This window comes from Talpa europaea (genome assembly GCF_964194135.1).
Source record: "Talpa europaea genome assembly, chromosome: 3".
Taxonomy (NCBI): Eukaryota; Metazoa; Chordata; class Mammalia; order Eulipotyphla; family Talpidae; genus Talpa; species Talpa europaea.
In genome coordinates, this window is record NC_140069.1 from 84,819,695 (window position 1) to 84,833,716 (window position 14,022).

The 14,022-nt window shown below is 37.7% G+C and overlaps 1 protein-coding gene across 1 annotated transcript in view; it reads right to left on the reverse strand.

The window, feature by feature from the left end:
* Nucleotides 1-12,845, reverse strand: part of COL28A1 (collagen type XXVIII alpha 1 chain) — a gene marked incomplete at both ends in the record, with an annotated part of 147,014 nt that extends 134,169 nt beyond the window's left edge. The window contains 4 exons of the mRNA XM_084230583.1: nucleotides 609-665; nucleotides 2,575-2,595; nucleotides 11,261-11,817; nucleotides 12,722-12,845. Of these exons, the coding sequence (XP_084086709.1) occupies nucleotides 609-665; nucleotides 2,575-2,595; nucleotides 11,261-11,817; nucleotides 12,722-12,845 (759 nt within the window). The remainder of the gene's footprint in view (nucleotides 1-608; nucleotides 666-2,574; nucleotides 2,596-11,260; nucleotides 11,818-12,721) is intronic.
* Between the last annotated feature and the right edge of the window lie 1,177 nt (nucleotides 12,846-14,022).

Below are 14,022 nucleotides of genomic sequence, written 5' to 3' on the forward strand. Positions count from 1 at the left end.
AATATTAAGGAAGCTCTCCTTTGGGATTATTTTATCTAAGTATTGAATCACCTTAATAAATCCTGCTATTTATCATAGGTTGCCAAGTGGTTACTTCCATCTCACAGAATTTATGCTAATCCCCAAAGCTTCCTGACCAACTTCCTCCCCATGAGGCCACACAGTGCTGCACCTGGATACATGTGAAGACAGGTACCTTCCGGAGACTTCTATGGCACTTGTTTCTAGGTGGAGTAGGATAAAGCTTTGCCTAAATCACTGAGGATTTGCATGATCTCTTTTTTATATTTTTCACTCTGGTACTGAGGAATTCCAACCACAATTGTTACATCGGAAGCAATCATAAAATATCCTTTGAGGGAACAACTTCGTCATTTTAAGTCAAATCTGCCCTCAGTTCAGATCAGTAAATTCCCAGGCTTATTTCTAAGGACAAACTGTATCCCTTTAGGAATAAAGGAAAGAAACAGCATTTCTGTTTTTGCTGCTATTTGCACACAACTGCTTTTTAACAGCACAAAGTCAACCCTGTGTTTTCAAATGTGATTAGAGCTGTCATCGCTGGGACTCCTGACTTAACCTTAAGTTCAGAGTGGAAATATACTCACAGGAAGTCCTGGATCTCCTGGATCCCCCTTCTCACATTCACAAATCTTTTGTTCACACTGGATGGATAATTAAATACAATATTAGCACATGGTGAAGTAACATTTCAAATATTTCCCAGTACATAACTAAATGAAACACTTCCTTAAAGAAATTGTGCCTTGCAAATTTTTGGAGATTTTACTCTAGTCTTAAATTCTTCTAGGAAAATTCAGATTGTGTAAGAGCCAGCCAATAAAGTGTTATTTAATGTTGCCATGGTTAAACAAAATAGATCTATCTCACACACACAAACACACACACCTATAGCACTATATATACACGTGTATATATATCCTATCATATTTGTTTATATATCAGATTATATGTGTCATATATATAACATCTAGTTGCAGATTTTAAGGGGAAATAAACATTTTCAGTGAACTTTTGGCATTTCTGCTGCTTCTGTATAACACATCAGTACTCCATAATAAACAAGTATCAAGTGTTCCTTTACTCATAAAAGGAAAATATTTGACTTATACCATATTTTTATTGATTCTAAAAATGCACATGTCTCCTTTTAACATCTTTGAAATCAGAATGAGTCTTTTATGAATCAGGGTCAGTCATGATGAGGTTGCTATTTTCTGCACATGTACTTCAAAACTTACAAAATGAAATGGAAGGAAGCTCCAGTGATACTATTAGAACACTCTTAAGAAATGCTGCATTACTGCTGTTTTTGAAGGCTAAGAGGCTGGTATTTTGTAGAAAAAACAGGGCATCAATGACTGAGACAAAAAGTGATTCAGAAGCATTAAACTCTGAATGTGAATTTTTAGGAAGAAAAAAATTTAGTTTGCTTATATTTTCCCTTAAAAGTATGCATACAGTATGCATGGGGCCTCCCTGGTGGCCTTGGGGTTCGTCTCAGTGCTTTCACCACTATCTCCTGCCAGAGAGCTAACCCACATCTGGCACAGCATTTACATTGCTCCCCTTAGCAGTGTGTTTCAGTAAATCCACCTGGTCTGCTCCCCACTCTGTCTCTGGTGAATCCTCTCACCCCCCATCCCTCCATACCTCTGGCCTATATCCCAGCTCTTCTACACAAAAATGAAGAAAAATTTTAAAAATATAGGCACAAAAGTGATACATAATTTTAAAATCTATTGCTAAATTAAAGGACTCTTTCCATAATTTTTATAAAATTAAAAATTGTAATTGATAAGAATGTTCTTTATCATAGTTTAATTGACAGGCTTTTTTCCCCTTAATGTCACATAAAATAATGGCCTATATATAGCTGACTATGTATAATTCAGTGAAACATGATGCTTCACAAGACGTGGTTAACTTGTTATTTTATGCAGTACTACTTCTAAATTCATGATGCCAAATAAGCAGTTTATCAAACAATGTTCAAATATTCCAACTCTTTGCTTTAAGAAATGCTGGGGAGGCCTCAGCAAGCTTATGGCCATTTATTGTGCTAAGTACTATGCAAACATGTTTGCCAGGTTGCTTTTGTCACTTGGTCTGACTGCTAACATCAGGAAGACTAAGCTGAAAGGCAATCTGCAAATAGTAGGAGGAAACTCTGGACTGTCTCTTAGCCAGGAACATTTCTAACCTTGGGCAACACCAGGCACATCCCCCAAAGTAGCCAACGCCCCAGGAGACATGCTTAGAATATAGGAAGCATAATAGAGTAAGCCAAAGTGATGCCATTTAATTATTTTTGAGTTCTAAAATCACTATACATCATATTAAATACTTCCTGCTTTTTCTAAATTTCCAAACCTGTAGTGAATGTTGTGATATGCAAGAGATCAATGGCTGCCTTAAATAGAATGGCTCGTTTGTAAAATAATGAAGCATTTTTATTTAGTCACAGCTTATCTTCTTATGTGAATACTAATGCTGATTTGATAATGTGAGCTTTTAGAGTAATTCATAATAATCAAAGCATGTGGTGCTTACCTTCTTTTCAAATAAGATATCCTAGGAGGAAAAAAAGAGAATGAAACATTAACTCAATTCATGTTTTTGCTTCCTCCTTCTTATTAGTCTTAATTATTCCCTATGGGATATGCAATTTCCAGGAAGAATAGCAATTCAGCCTTTTTAACCTTGTAAAAGCAATAAAGCCTACCAGCCAACCACCCAACCAACACTCTAAGCCTTAGAATAATAAAAGAGGTGAAGGGTACTTAGATTAAAAATCCTTCTGTTTTCTAGGAACTCCACTCATTGCATCCTATGCATTCTCTTTTGTTTGCTTTATCGGTTCTATAATTTCCATAAGTTGGCTACAAGCTTAATCAGTCATAATGAGAAATTTCTCCCTTTTACTAACAACGACTTAGTCAGAATACATAATTGTGTATTTTCTATTTTTCTATCACTATACATGTATGCATTTACTTATAAGCATTGAAACATTAATTTTAGAATCATAACTTCATGAAATATTAATGAGCCTTGGCAATAATCAGTATCAATCTCTCATTTTGCAGTAAGGAAACGGGAGCACAGTAACACAACTTGCCTGAGGTCACATGATTGGGCTGAGACACCTGACCAAGTTCAGTGCTGCTTCATGCTTACTCACACAGACATGAATTCACTGCAATATTTTTTAAAACCATTTTCAATGTACAACTTTAGAGAAGTTGGCCCAACAGCTAGGTCTCACTCCCCTACTTCAGATCAGTGGGGTATTTCTGAAAAATGCACTCATGGCCATGTCTGAAGTCAAGCCCTGAAGAGAAATTAACCTATCTCTACAGGTAGAATTACTGCTTTCTTTTTTTTTTTTTTTTTAATTCTGAATTCTTTTTTTTTTTTAAAGATTTATTTATTTACTTATACAAGCACTGGGTACAGTCAGAAGTGCGGGAGGGTGAGAGAATTCACCAGAGCCAGAACAGGGAGCAGAGCAGGCAGAAGGACCGAAGTACACTGCTGAGGGGAGTAGCGGGCGGCAGGAGAGGTCTGCGCGCCATGTGGGACCCTCCTCCAGTGGCCGGGGAGGAGCCGGGGATCGAACCGGCGCCGCAGAGGCTGCGGGCAGCTTTGCGACCCAGCGCTCAACAGCTGCGCCACCGGGGAGGCCCTCTTTTTTTTTTTTAAAAAAAAGATTTATTTATTTATACAAGAACCGGGGTACAGATATGCGGGAGGGTGAGAGGATTCATTAGAGACAGAGCAGGGAACAGAACAGACAGACTGACTGAAATACACTGCTGAGGGGAGCAGTGGGCGAGACAAGAGAGGTCTGCCATGCCATTTGGGTCTCTCCACGTCCAGCAGGGATCGAACCGGTGTCCAATTACTGCTTTCTTTTTTTTTTTTTTTTGTTTCCCTCACCGGTGGCCAGGGATCAAACTGGCAACCCAGCGTTCAACCGCTGTGCCACCAGGGGAGGCCCAATTACTGCTTTCTTAAGGTAGAAATTATGTGTCAAATTAGTGCCTACAATTGGATATGAAGTCTTCACTTCCAAAAAAATAGAAAATGGAAGTAAAAAGCACTAGGGCATTTCTTGTAAGATATTAAAAATGAAGGATGTAATAAGAAAGTTAAAGATAAGTCAGAGCTGTTAATTTTTTAGAGGACTCCACATCACTTTAGTTTTGTTTTACTTTATTTTCCATACAAACTAATAATATCAAGGGAAAACAGCAAAATATTTCAATTGGCGCTAATGATTTAATGGTGGGGCAGGAAGGAGCGATTTGTTTGGGATTACATCCCGTTTTTTCCATTCACTAATTATGTGGCCTTGGACAAGTCACATCATCACTCCAGGTCATTTTCCCCATATATGAAATGACAAAGTTTGATCCATGTTCTTGAGAGTTGTAAAACTTATCACAGATCATATGTACAAAATTCAGTCTCACCTATAACCCGCTTCCCTCTTCTCCCTCCCTCATGTACCTCTCTATGAATGTAAATTTCTAGTTGGTAAAAATCCAGACTGAAAGCAGAAGAGATACTTGTATCTTTAACAGCTAGTAAGTTTCATGAAGAACAGGGACTCAGATACACTGACATCTCACATAAGAAGTCAATAGCCCTCCCCAGAGCATTTGGCTGTGCTTGGAAAGCAAAAGTTGTGCATCCTTTATCTCTAGACTTCCCATATGCTATATGTGTTGATGTTGTGATGATTATGACTGATCAAGAGTCCAACAAGGTAGTGGCAGAGTGAAGATGCCAGGCTTGCCTTCTCCACATATTCTCAACCAAATTACAACTATACGAAAACAATCCCTGAAAGAGATATAGATGACTGTCACCTGTTTCAAGAGTGATAGCATGATGGAAGAGGGTTTAAAAAAACTGTTTAGGCGCGCAGACCTCTCCTGCCGCCCGCTGCTCCCCTCAGCAGTGTACTTCCGTCCTTCTGCCTGCTCTGCTCCCTGCTCTGGCTCTGGTGAATTCTCTCACCCTCCCGCGCTTCTGACTGTACCCAGTGCATGTATAAACAACAACAAAAAAAAAAACAAATAAATAAATAAACATGCCTCTATAAAATAAAAAAAAAAACTGTTTAAAGTAATACAGAGTAGTACAGATTACAAGGGGGGTGGTGACTGCTGTTAAGCAGACTTAACACCTCTGCTGTTAAGTCAAGACCCTTGCCACACTTCAGCCTTTAAAAACCTGGCACTATCATGGACAAAAGGTGCAGGCAGTCAGCATGCAGGACAGAGGGTGTACCGCTGGAGAACAATGGAAGTAAGGGTTCCACTTGAGCTTAAGCCTATGACTTCCAAACAAGAACAGTTGGCACCCAAATTGACTGGAAGAGCCAGATCAATCGCCTGTGTCTCCTCATAAATGAAGCTATTATTTGCTTCCTGCAGCTGTGATTTGAGGAACATGTGTCTTACCCCCACCCTAAGCTAATACTGAGACAACTGAAAGTTTTCACTAACCAGAGTTTGAAACAACTGGAAATGAACAACAGGAGGAAGCAGCCCAGGATAGGCTCTGTACTCAATACTGACTGATGCTATATGTATTAATGTTGTAATGACCCCAACTGGTCAAAAGGTGGGGGCAAAGGAGATGGAACAATTTTAAAATTATCCGTCTAAAGCAACCACTTTTTTTTGCAAGTACCCAGATAAAAAGGCATGCAAAAGGCAAGGACAGATAAAAACATGGCTGAGCCAAGAGGCCCAGCCAAAATTAAAATTAACAAGTGGTCCTCATAATATACCTCTGAAAAGTGGTTTAAATATAGGTGCTATATTTAAGCCAATTGGAGAAGTTTATACACTGCATGACCAGAAAGCTTGCCAGAAATTTTCCAACCAGACATACCCATTCTGCCTTGCCAAGAGCTTTATAACCTACCCCCTTTTTTGCTATCAATGGAATTGGATGCTTATATTATTGTCATGTAGATTCCTCACCCACCCCCAAATTCATGTTATAATTATGTGCATTTGGCTTGTGTGCTAAGTTAAATCTTCCTGATTCATTGAAGTTAGCATTTTAAAGGTATAAACCTAATGTGAAACAGCACAGTCCCTGCTCCACCTATTATCTGAACATCCCTTCCAAAAATACCTTAGAGAAATTTGCATTCTTGTATATTTCAGCATTTATGTTTTTAACAGTGAAACACTGGATATAATTAAAATATTCATCAACAATGAAGTGGATCAATAAATGAAATACTACACGTAGTTCAAGTGGATGCATTCAGTCTACATTTTTCAATATAGAAAAAAATGAGTGAAAAAACAGATATATAGGCTATGACCTGAATTATGAAATTAATCTTTTTAAATATCATAAACTTGTTCTTTTTTTTTTTCCTGGGAGGAGGAATGGGAAAAGTAATTCAAAAGGAGTTCAAGAGAGAAAATAAGACAACTAATAATTCAAATCAAATTGTAATATTTGTAAACAACTATTAAAATAAGAAAAGTACAAAAAAATTTCAACATTCTTCTAACAAGCAATATCATTCTATTATCCAGTATATGTTTCTAAACTCATGAATTTAGCTGCTATTATGCCTGGTGTGTCATTTTGCACTTTTTTTAAAGGTCTTACTTTGAAAATTCAGTTTCTGCTTTATCATATTACTCTTTCAGAATATGTGCCATGAGGCTTAAACTGTATCAACCCAACTAATTATTTTTGGAACTCACTTGATTTTGTGTTTACTGAAATTTATATTTCTATGGAAACAAAAATGGACCCAAAACTGCACAATGGACCAGACTGTTTCAAACAAAGAACAAAGCCCCAGGAGAGAAAATAGACTGCACAGAGCTAGCCATGTGGGAAGTGAATCCTAGACTCTGTATGTTTGTTGGGTGGAAGGTTATAACAAGAAGTTTTCTTGAAATAGGTGAATTGTCTGGATAATTTTGAAAAGAGGAATGCAAAGGACCAACTAATTGGTACTATGCTGTTCTGTATGTCAATGTTTATAAAGAGAAAAATCATATAAAGACTAGTGAGCGTGAGCAATAAAACAAAGGAAAGAGTGATGAGGAACATTTAAAAAGAGTGACTAGAGGGGCCCATGTGGACAGAGATGGAGGCCTGAGGATGTACTAAGGGCTTTCACTGAGGCAGAGAAGCAGATCGTGTGGAAAACCAACTGGGAAAACATGGTAAAAGGCAGATGAGAACATGAGAACATGGTCAATTCAGTTCTAGGTGGAATACTGTGGTTTACATGGCAAAGATAAACAGAGAAAGGCCCCCCCAGAACAAAAAAACAAATCCATTTTATTAATAGAGACAAAAGTTTTATGATAGTATATATGTGAAAGGAGAATCCTAGAATGAAATTGACTATGTAAATTGCCTCCACGTATGCAGGTGGCCAATGCTATGAGGAAGTGACAGAAAAAGAATGTGAGGAACATGCTAGAGTTATCCAGCAAACAGGATAAGCATACAGAACTTAGTAGGCAAGGATTACAATATTTACAGCTTAATAGAGTAACAAAATAGTCACTATAAATCTTAAACAGAGAATAGATATAACTGTAGACAGAGGAATCTTTGAAAACAGAAGTGGGCCGTAATTAATAAATTAATAAAGCATAGGATTCTAAGGATGATACAGAAATTATCAAATTGATCCGTTCTTGGTATGTGAAGAAGAGGATATACTGTTTTTATCTTTTCTTAGTACTTTTCAAAAAGAAAAGAGACCATTTGTCCCAATGTTTATTTCCATAAAGACTTTTAAAATATTTAGCAGGGCCTCCCTGGTGGCCTAGGGATTTAAGTCTCAGAGCTATCACGGTTACCACCTGAATTCAATCAGGCCAGGGAGCTACCCCACATGTGGAGCAACGGACCTCTCCTGTTTCGCTGCTGCTCCCATTAGCAGTGTGTTCAGTAAATCTGCCTGTTCTGCACCCCACTCTGTCTCTGGTGAATCCTCCGATGCTCCCTTCCCCCCACACCTCTGGCCTACACTCCAGTTCTTGTATGCAAAAATTAGTAAATTAAATACATACACAAAATATTTAGCATTAGAGGTAATTGAGTAAATAATTTTCTTTCTAATTTCCACGTAGTTACTCTTGCTCGTGAGATATCCAGGAGATTGTATTGTATTTTTTCCTTTAGGTTTCAGTACTACTATGTAAACCATAATAAAATAGCAATAAAATTATTTTCCTCAATCTGGAATCATCAGGTCTCTCTTGGGTAAATCAGAACTAAACAGTGCTCATGGGGTTCTTACATCATGCTTTCTAGTAGAGGTGTCATGGAATGGACAATGATTCCTTGATTTTTCTTGGCCCTGGAAAAATCTATTTATTTTAAATCCTCATGTTCAGAAATTCAACTAAGTATCCTCTGCAATAAAAAGGAATAAACTGCTGATAAGAAAAACCAGTCTAGATGAATCTTAAAACCATTATGCTGGGAATAAGAAGTCTGGCACAGATAGAATACAGACTCTATGAATTTATTTATGCCTAACTTCAGAAAGGATCTAGAATGACAAATCAGTAACTCAGGGTGAAGGAAAGGGTGTATTGCAAAAAGGCATGAGGAAACTTTTGGGGCTAATGGAAATGTTCTGTATCCTACTTGTATCAGTGGTTTTAGGATACATACATCTATCAAAACTCATGAAATTGTACACTTTTAAGTGGATATCATTTTGTACTTGTTATCCCCAATTAACTTCTTTTGAAAAGTCAACTACATAATTATTTCAAAATAAAAAATTCAACTAAAGGTGTAATAGCAATAGATTAGATAAGGAAATTTTCCAATGGTCTGATCAAGAATCACTTTCTGCCTCCTAGTCAGAATTTGAAACATTGACACTTGGTATCTTGCTTTGAAAAGCCTAAGAAGTCCTTTGCATTTGGAATGTGTTTGGAAAGCAACATCTGAGCAGTGCCCTAATGACAGAATTTCCATCTGAACAAACAAACTGAAATCATAGGACATTAAGGAAGGGCAAGATCATTGGGATTCTTCCTCATTTTCTGGTTTCCTGAGAAACAGACAATCCTGTTTTGAGTCTGCTGCCAAGAGCTTATGTTCCCAGTCCAGCAGGAGCTCTCAGAGAGGGTCAATCTAGGAGAGTATGAACCTGCAGAGCCTACACATCTGGCCAAACAAGCAGTTGCTGTTCCACTCTGTACAGTCAGCAATAGGCAACTCATTATCACAGCCCCACGATTCTCTCCTGCACATGCTGAAACTTTCTGTTTTAATGCCAGTAGTGAGGACACCAGTACAGACAAGGCAAGGCAATTAGCCAGGCAACCCTGCACATTTCCCTTATATGCAAAAGAGATGCTCAGAAAATGAGCACTCACCCCATGTACCCTAGGGGAAGAGCTAGAAGCGGTAGTAACTTTGGTGAAAAGATGTTGTTTGACTGTTTTAAGGCAGTTCTGATTGGGAAAAAAAAATTTTTTTAATACTTACTATTTCCTACCTTTATATGACTTTAGGATTAAGCATACAGACTCAAGGGCCTTTACATGGCATTACATTATCAACTATAAAATAGAGAGAACAGCACATACATAATAAGATTACAGTAAATGTTGAATAATATAAAATATGTTAAGTGCTCAGAATATTGCCTAATACACAGAGAGCACTACAGATATAACTATTAATTAGATAAGAAAATTCAACTTCTTATGCTGAAAACAACTGAGTTAAGAAGTAAGGTTATGGGCCTCCATGGTGGCGCAAGGGGTTAAGCACCACACTATGAAGCAATCCACAGCCTCTGTAGCACAAGTTCGAACCCCGGCCAGCCAGGGAGCAACCCACATGGTGCAGCAGACCTCTCCTGTCTCGCCTGCTGCTCCCCTCAGCAGTGTATTTCAGTCAATTGCCTGTTCTGTTCCCCACTCTGTCTCTGGTGGATCCTCTCACCCGCCCCCCCCCGCTCCCCACATCTCTGGCCTGTAACCCAGCTCTTGTATGCATAAATAAATAAATCTTTTTTTTTAAAGATTTATTTTTTTATTTTACATAAGAACCGGGGTACAGGCCAGATGTGTGGGAGGGTGAGAGGATTCACCAGAGACAGAATGGAGAACAGAACAGGCAGACTGATGAAATACACTGCTGAGGGGAGCAGCAGGCGCGACAGGAGAGGTCTGTCGCTCCAAGTGGGACCCTTGCCAACTGGCTGGGATTGAACTGGAGCTGCAGAGGCCGCGGACAGCTTCACAGCACAGCGCTCAACTGCCTGCACCACCTGGGGAGGCCCAATAAATACATCTTTTTTTTTAAAAAAAAAAAATAAGGTTAATGTTGAGAAAAAAGAATTGGGGGAAGGGATAAAAGAAGCTAAAAAAATTCTGAAATAGGACCTGATTTTTTTTTTTTTTTGCAGCCTATAGAAAACATTTGCTTGCCCTTTTCTCAGGAAAGCAAAGGAAATTAGTATTTATAAGAAAATCACTTCTTAATACTTAACACAGCAACCACTTTATCTCCAGAAGTTTCTCCTTGAGAAATATTGTGAAGAGGGACTTTTGATTGTTTACCCTTGTGTTTTCTCAAGCAGCAAGAAAAGGCTCTCAAACGCAGCTGAGCAACCATCACAGCTAATCACACCCTCAAATGCGACACATTGATCTGATGGGAGAAACTCTTGGGTGCCTGCAGATTATTTTAAACGGGGGGGGGGGTCTTGTTAGCAACAAAGAAATAAGGAGGTAACTTTTTAAAAAATTGCAAGTCTGTACTTCGCATGAGTAGCAGAATATGGCAATAGATGAGACAAAGAGCCAAAAATTATCCCTGCAAATATGGACTAGGAAGAGAGCAGTTTTGTACACATATAGCAGATTACAAGTTGACCACAAATTGAATATAAGTCAACAGTGTTCATGATTTCAGGATGTACAAACGAAAGTCTGAGGTGTATGATTGGAAAAGAATCCTAAAATCCTCAGCACTGACTCACAATAAGGTTAGGAATGCAAACCAACAGAATGCACCTGGTCTGATACTTTGCATTCATCTGATGTAGACTATCAAGGGATTTTGGAAAGATTCTTATTTTCATTTCCAAGATGGATCTTTTCCTTTCATCTTTTTTACTTATTATCTGTCCTTATTGAATTTCTAACTAAGACATCTATATTACAATGAGAAATTTACCAACGCATTAGATACCTACCAGGCGATCCTGAATTTTATCTACAAGGTTTGTATCACTCAAGAGTAGAATGGGTTCATCGGATGCATCTCCAGATATCAAACGAAGTTTGGCTTCATTGACTACAGTGGAAAGCCCAATGGTGATAAGTAATATTCCTGCCTTTCTGGCATCTTCAGAAATATTTTCAACATCTGGATTCTTTGGATGGTCTTTGCCATCAGTCATCAGCAAAGCCACTTTCAAGCCATCTTTACGCCCTTCTCTTTTAAGTAACCTAGTGGCATTCGAGATGGCATAATAAGAGAAGGTACCTTGCCCAATGAAATTCATAGACTTGACCTTCTGTTTAAAAGTCTGCAGATCCTTCCAAGAAGAAAATGGTGGATCAATTTGGACTGAACTGCTAAACTGAAGGGCTGCCAGTTTGATGTCATATTTCAAGGAGCGAGTCGGGGTCAATTGGAAAATCTTGTCACTCAAATTGTTCACAAAATCTTTCTGTTTATCAAAAAGATCAATTTTAGCACTTTCAGAGCTGTCCACAATGAAGACAATATCTATGAAGCAAGTGGAGTCTGAAATAAAACAAATAAGTCGGGCACATTACTGATTCCTGTTCATGAAATAATTTTGCATAAAGAGCCTTGATATGGTATTCTGTGTGTTTCTTTTGTTTAGTTTGGTTTGATTTTTTTGTTATTTTTGTTGTTTTGGAGAGGAGAACAAAGTGTGAAGAGAGGTACCTGGGAGAGAGGACTTAAATTGTAAAGAACTAAATCGCTTTCCAAATCTAAAATTTATTTTTCTCTTGTAAAATCATGCAAATCAAAAGTAAACAAATAAAGTATCATATATTCTGAGTATCTTCCCCAAATAAAACCTGCTTAAAGCGGGAGGGAAAGATGGTGCGTGATAACGTAACATTCAACTAACATTAGACAAAGTTGTCTAGAAGTAAATAACACTTGACCTATCTCGGTTGTGTGTCAAATTCATGAGCCTCTTCCCTTTTTGGTGTTTTTGCTGAATGTCTATACACTTCATAGCAGGTGTATAACTTGCTATACTCTCTCAGAAGTAGACAAGTTATATTGAACCCAGCTCTGTATATTACTAGTAAATTTGCCTATGGCCTCGAGTGTTCCACTTCAGCTGTGGGTCTCAGTTTCTATACTTATGAGTGTCATGCCTATTTTACAAGGTTACTGTGAGGATCAAATGAGACAATCAATGTACAAATGCTCTAAAAAACTCTGATGTTTTTAGGAATATGTGCTGTAAATATGTAAGGTATATTGTTATGTACAATTATATCAACACAGTATGTCACATATACATATATATACACTATATATATAGTATGTCATGTCATATATATATATATATATATATATGGCTTTGCTATTTACTTCAAATGAATTTTAGAAAAATTCATGTTAGTGTTTTAGCAAGCTAAAACTAATAGTTAAAAACAGTTACCCTGGAGGTCTTTTTTCCTTGTAAGTAAATTTGCCTTTGATCCTTTCTTTCTCTGTCCATATATTGTTGGACTCATAAAAGCTGGCAAAAGCAGGAGATGAAAGACAAAATGTCTGTTCCACATTATGGTAGATGGTGAAAAATCATCTGCCTTGTAGCACCTTTAATAGAAAAATCAGTTATAAGTAATTTCACAAAATATAGTGTTTACTGTTTTTAATTTCAAGCCAGTAGAAATGAAAATTGGCATGTGACTGGAGCAAAAGGCTTTTAACCTAAATAAATTGTGACACCACAACCAAACATTTATTAGTGACTATTTCAATACATTTAAATAATTACATTCAGAAGTCTGAGTTTCCCATTTTATTATGGGAAGCAGGTATCGGTGAGAGTAATTTAAAAACATTTCACTTTCACTCTGTATGGTGACTAGAGGTCAATCACAGGGTCTGGGTTGACGTTTCCACGTTCTTCAGAGTGAATTTAGATTGTTATGTGGTAGTTGCATTCATTTTCATTACAATTCCTGATGATCCCAATATTTGGCCGAGGTTGTAGGGAATTACCACCATTTCAATCTTAACATTACACACAAAGTTTCAGTGAGTTCAGAGGCTAAGTCAAAAATTAAATTGTCTTTCTGTTCCCATAGAACCTTATTTCTCTATTCAACTCTTGCTTTAGAGACTTCCTCTCCACCAGAGATCCAGGCTGGCCTACAGTGCATATCCAATGAATCAGAAGGGTATGAGAGAAAAATTAATAGATTTGTGAAGCATACTATTCTTCCAGTGTCTGCTTAATCAATGGAAAGAAACAGGACTTGAAATGAGGAAGCACCACTCTGAGTACCTCTGTGAATCTATATTTCTGGGTAGATTAACAATGAAATATATAATCCTGTATTTATATCTTCAGCCATCTTCATTACTCAGTATGCCCATCTATACACCAAATGTTTTGTAAACCCACATATTTCCTTGACAAAAAAAGACCGATGTATGACTTGCTCAGTATATCCAAGAGTGGAAAGAAGAAAGCTTATTTTGAACCAATGTTCCATGTGATTCAAAAATGCTTGTCTCCTCAAACTACGTTGACTTTCATAAGTTCTGAAAAGGCATCACATTTTCCTCTGGCAACTTGCCTTGAGGAAATGGGATTTGGGAAATTATGAGCATAGTTTTTCCAGGTTCTGAATAGGGAGTGGAAATACAGCAAAGGCCATGAGGAGTGAGATGAGTGACTGATTTCTTTCATACATGCCAGATGGAGAAACCCCCAAGGGAAGCAAAGTT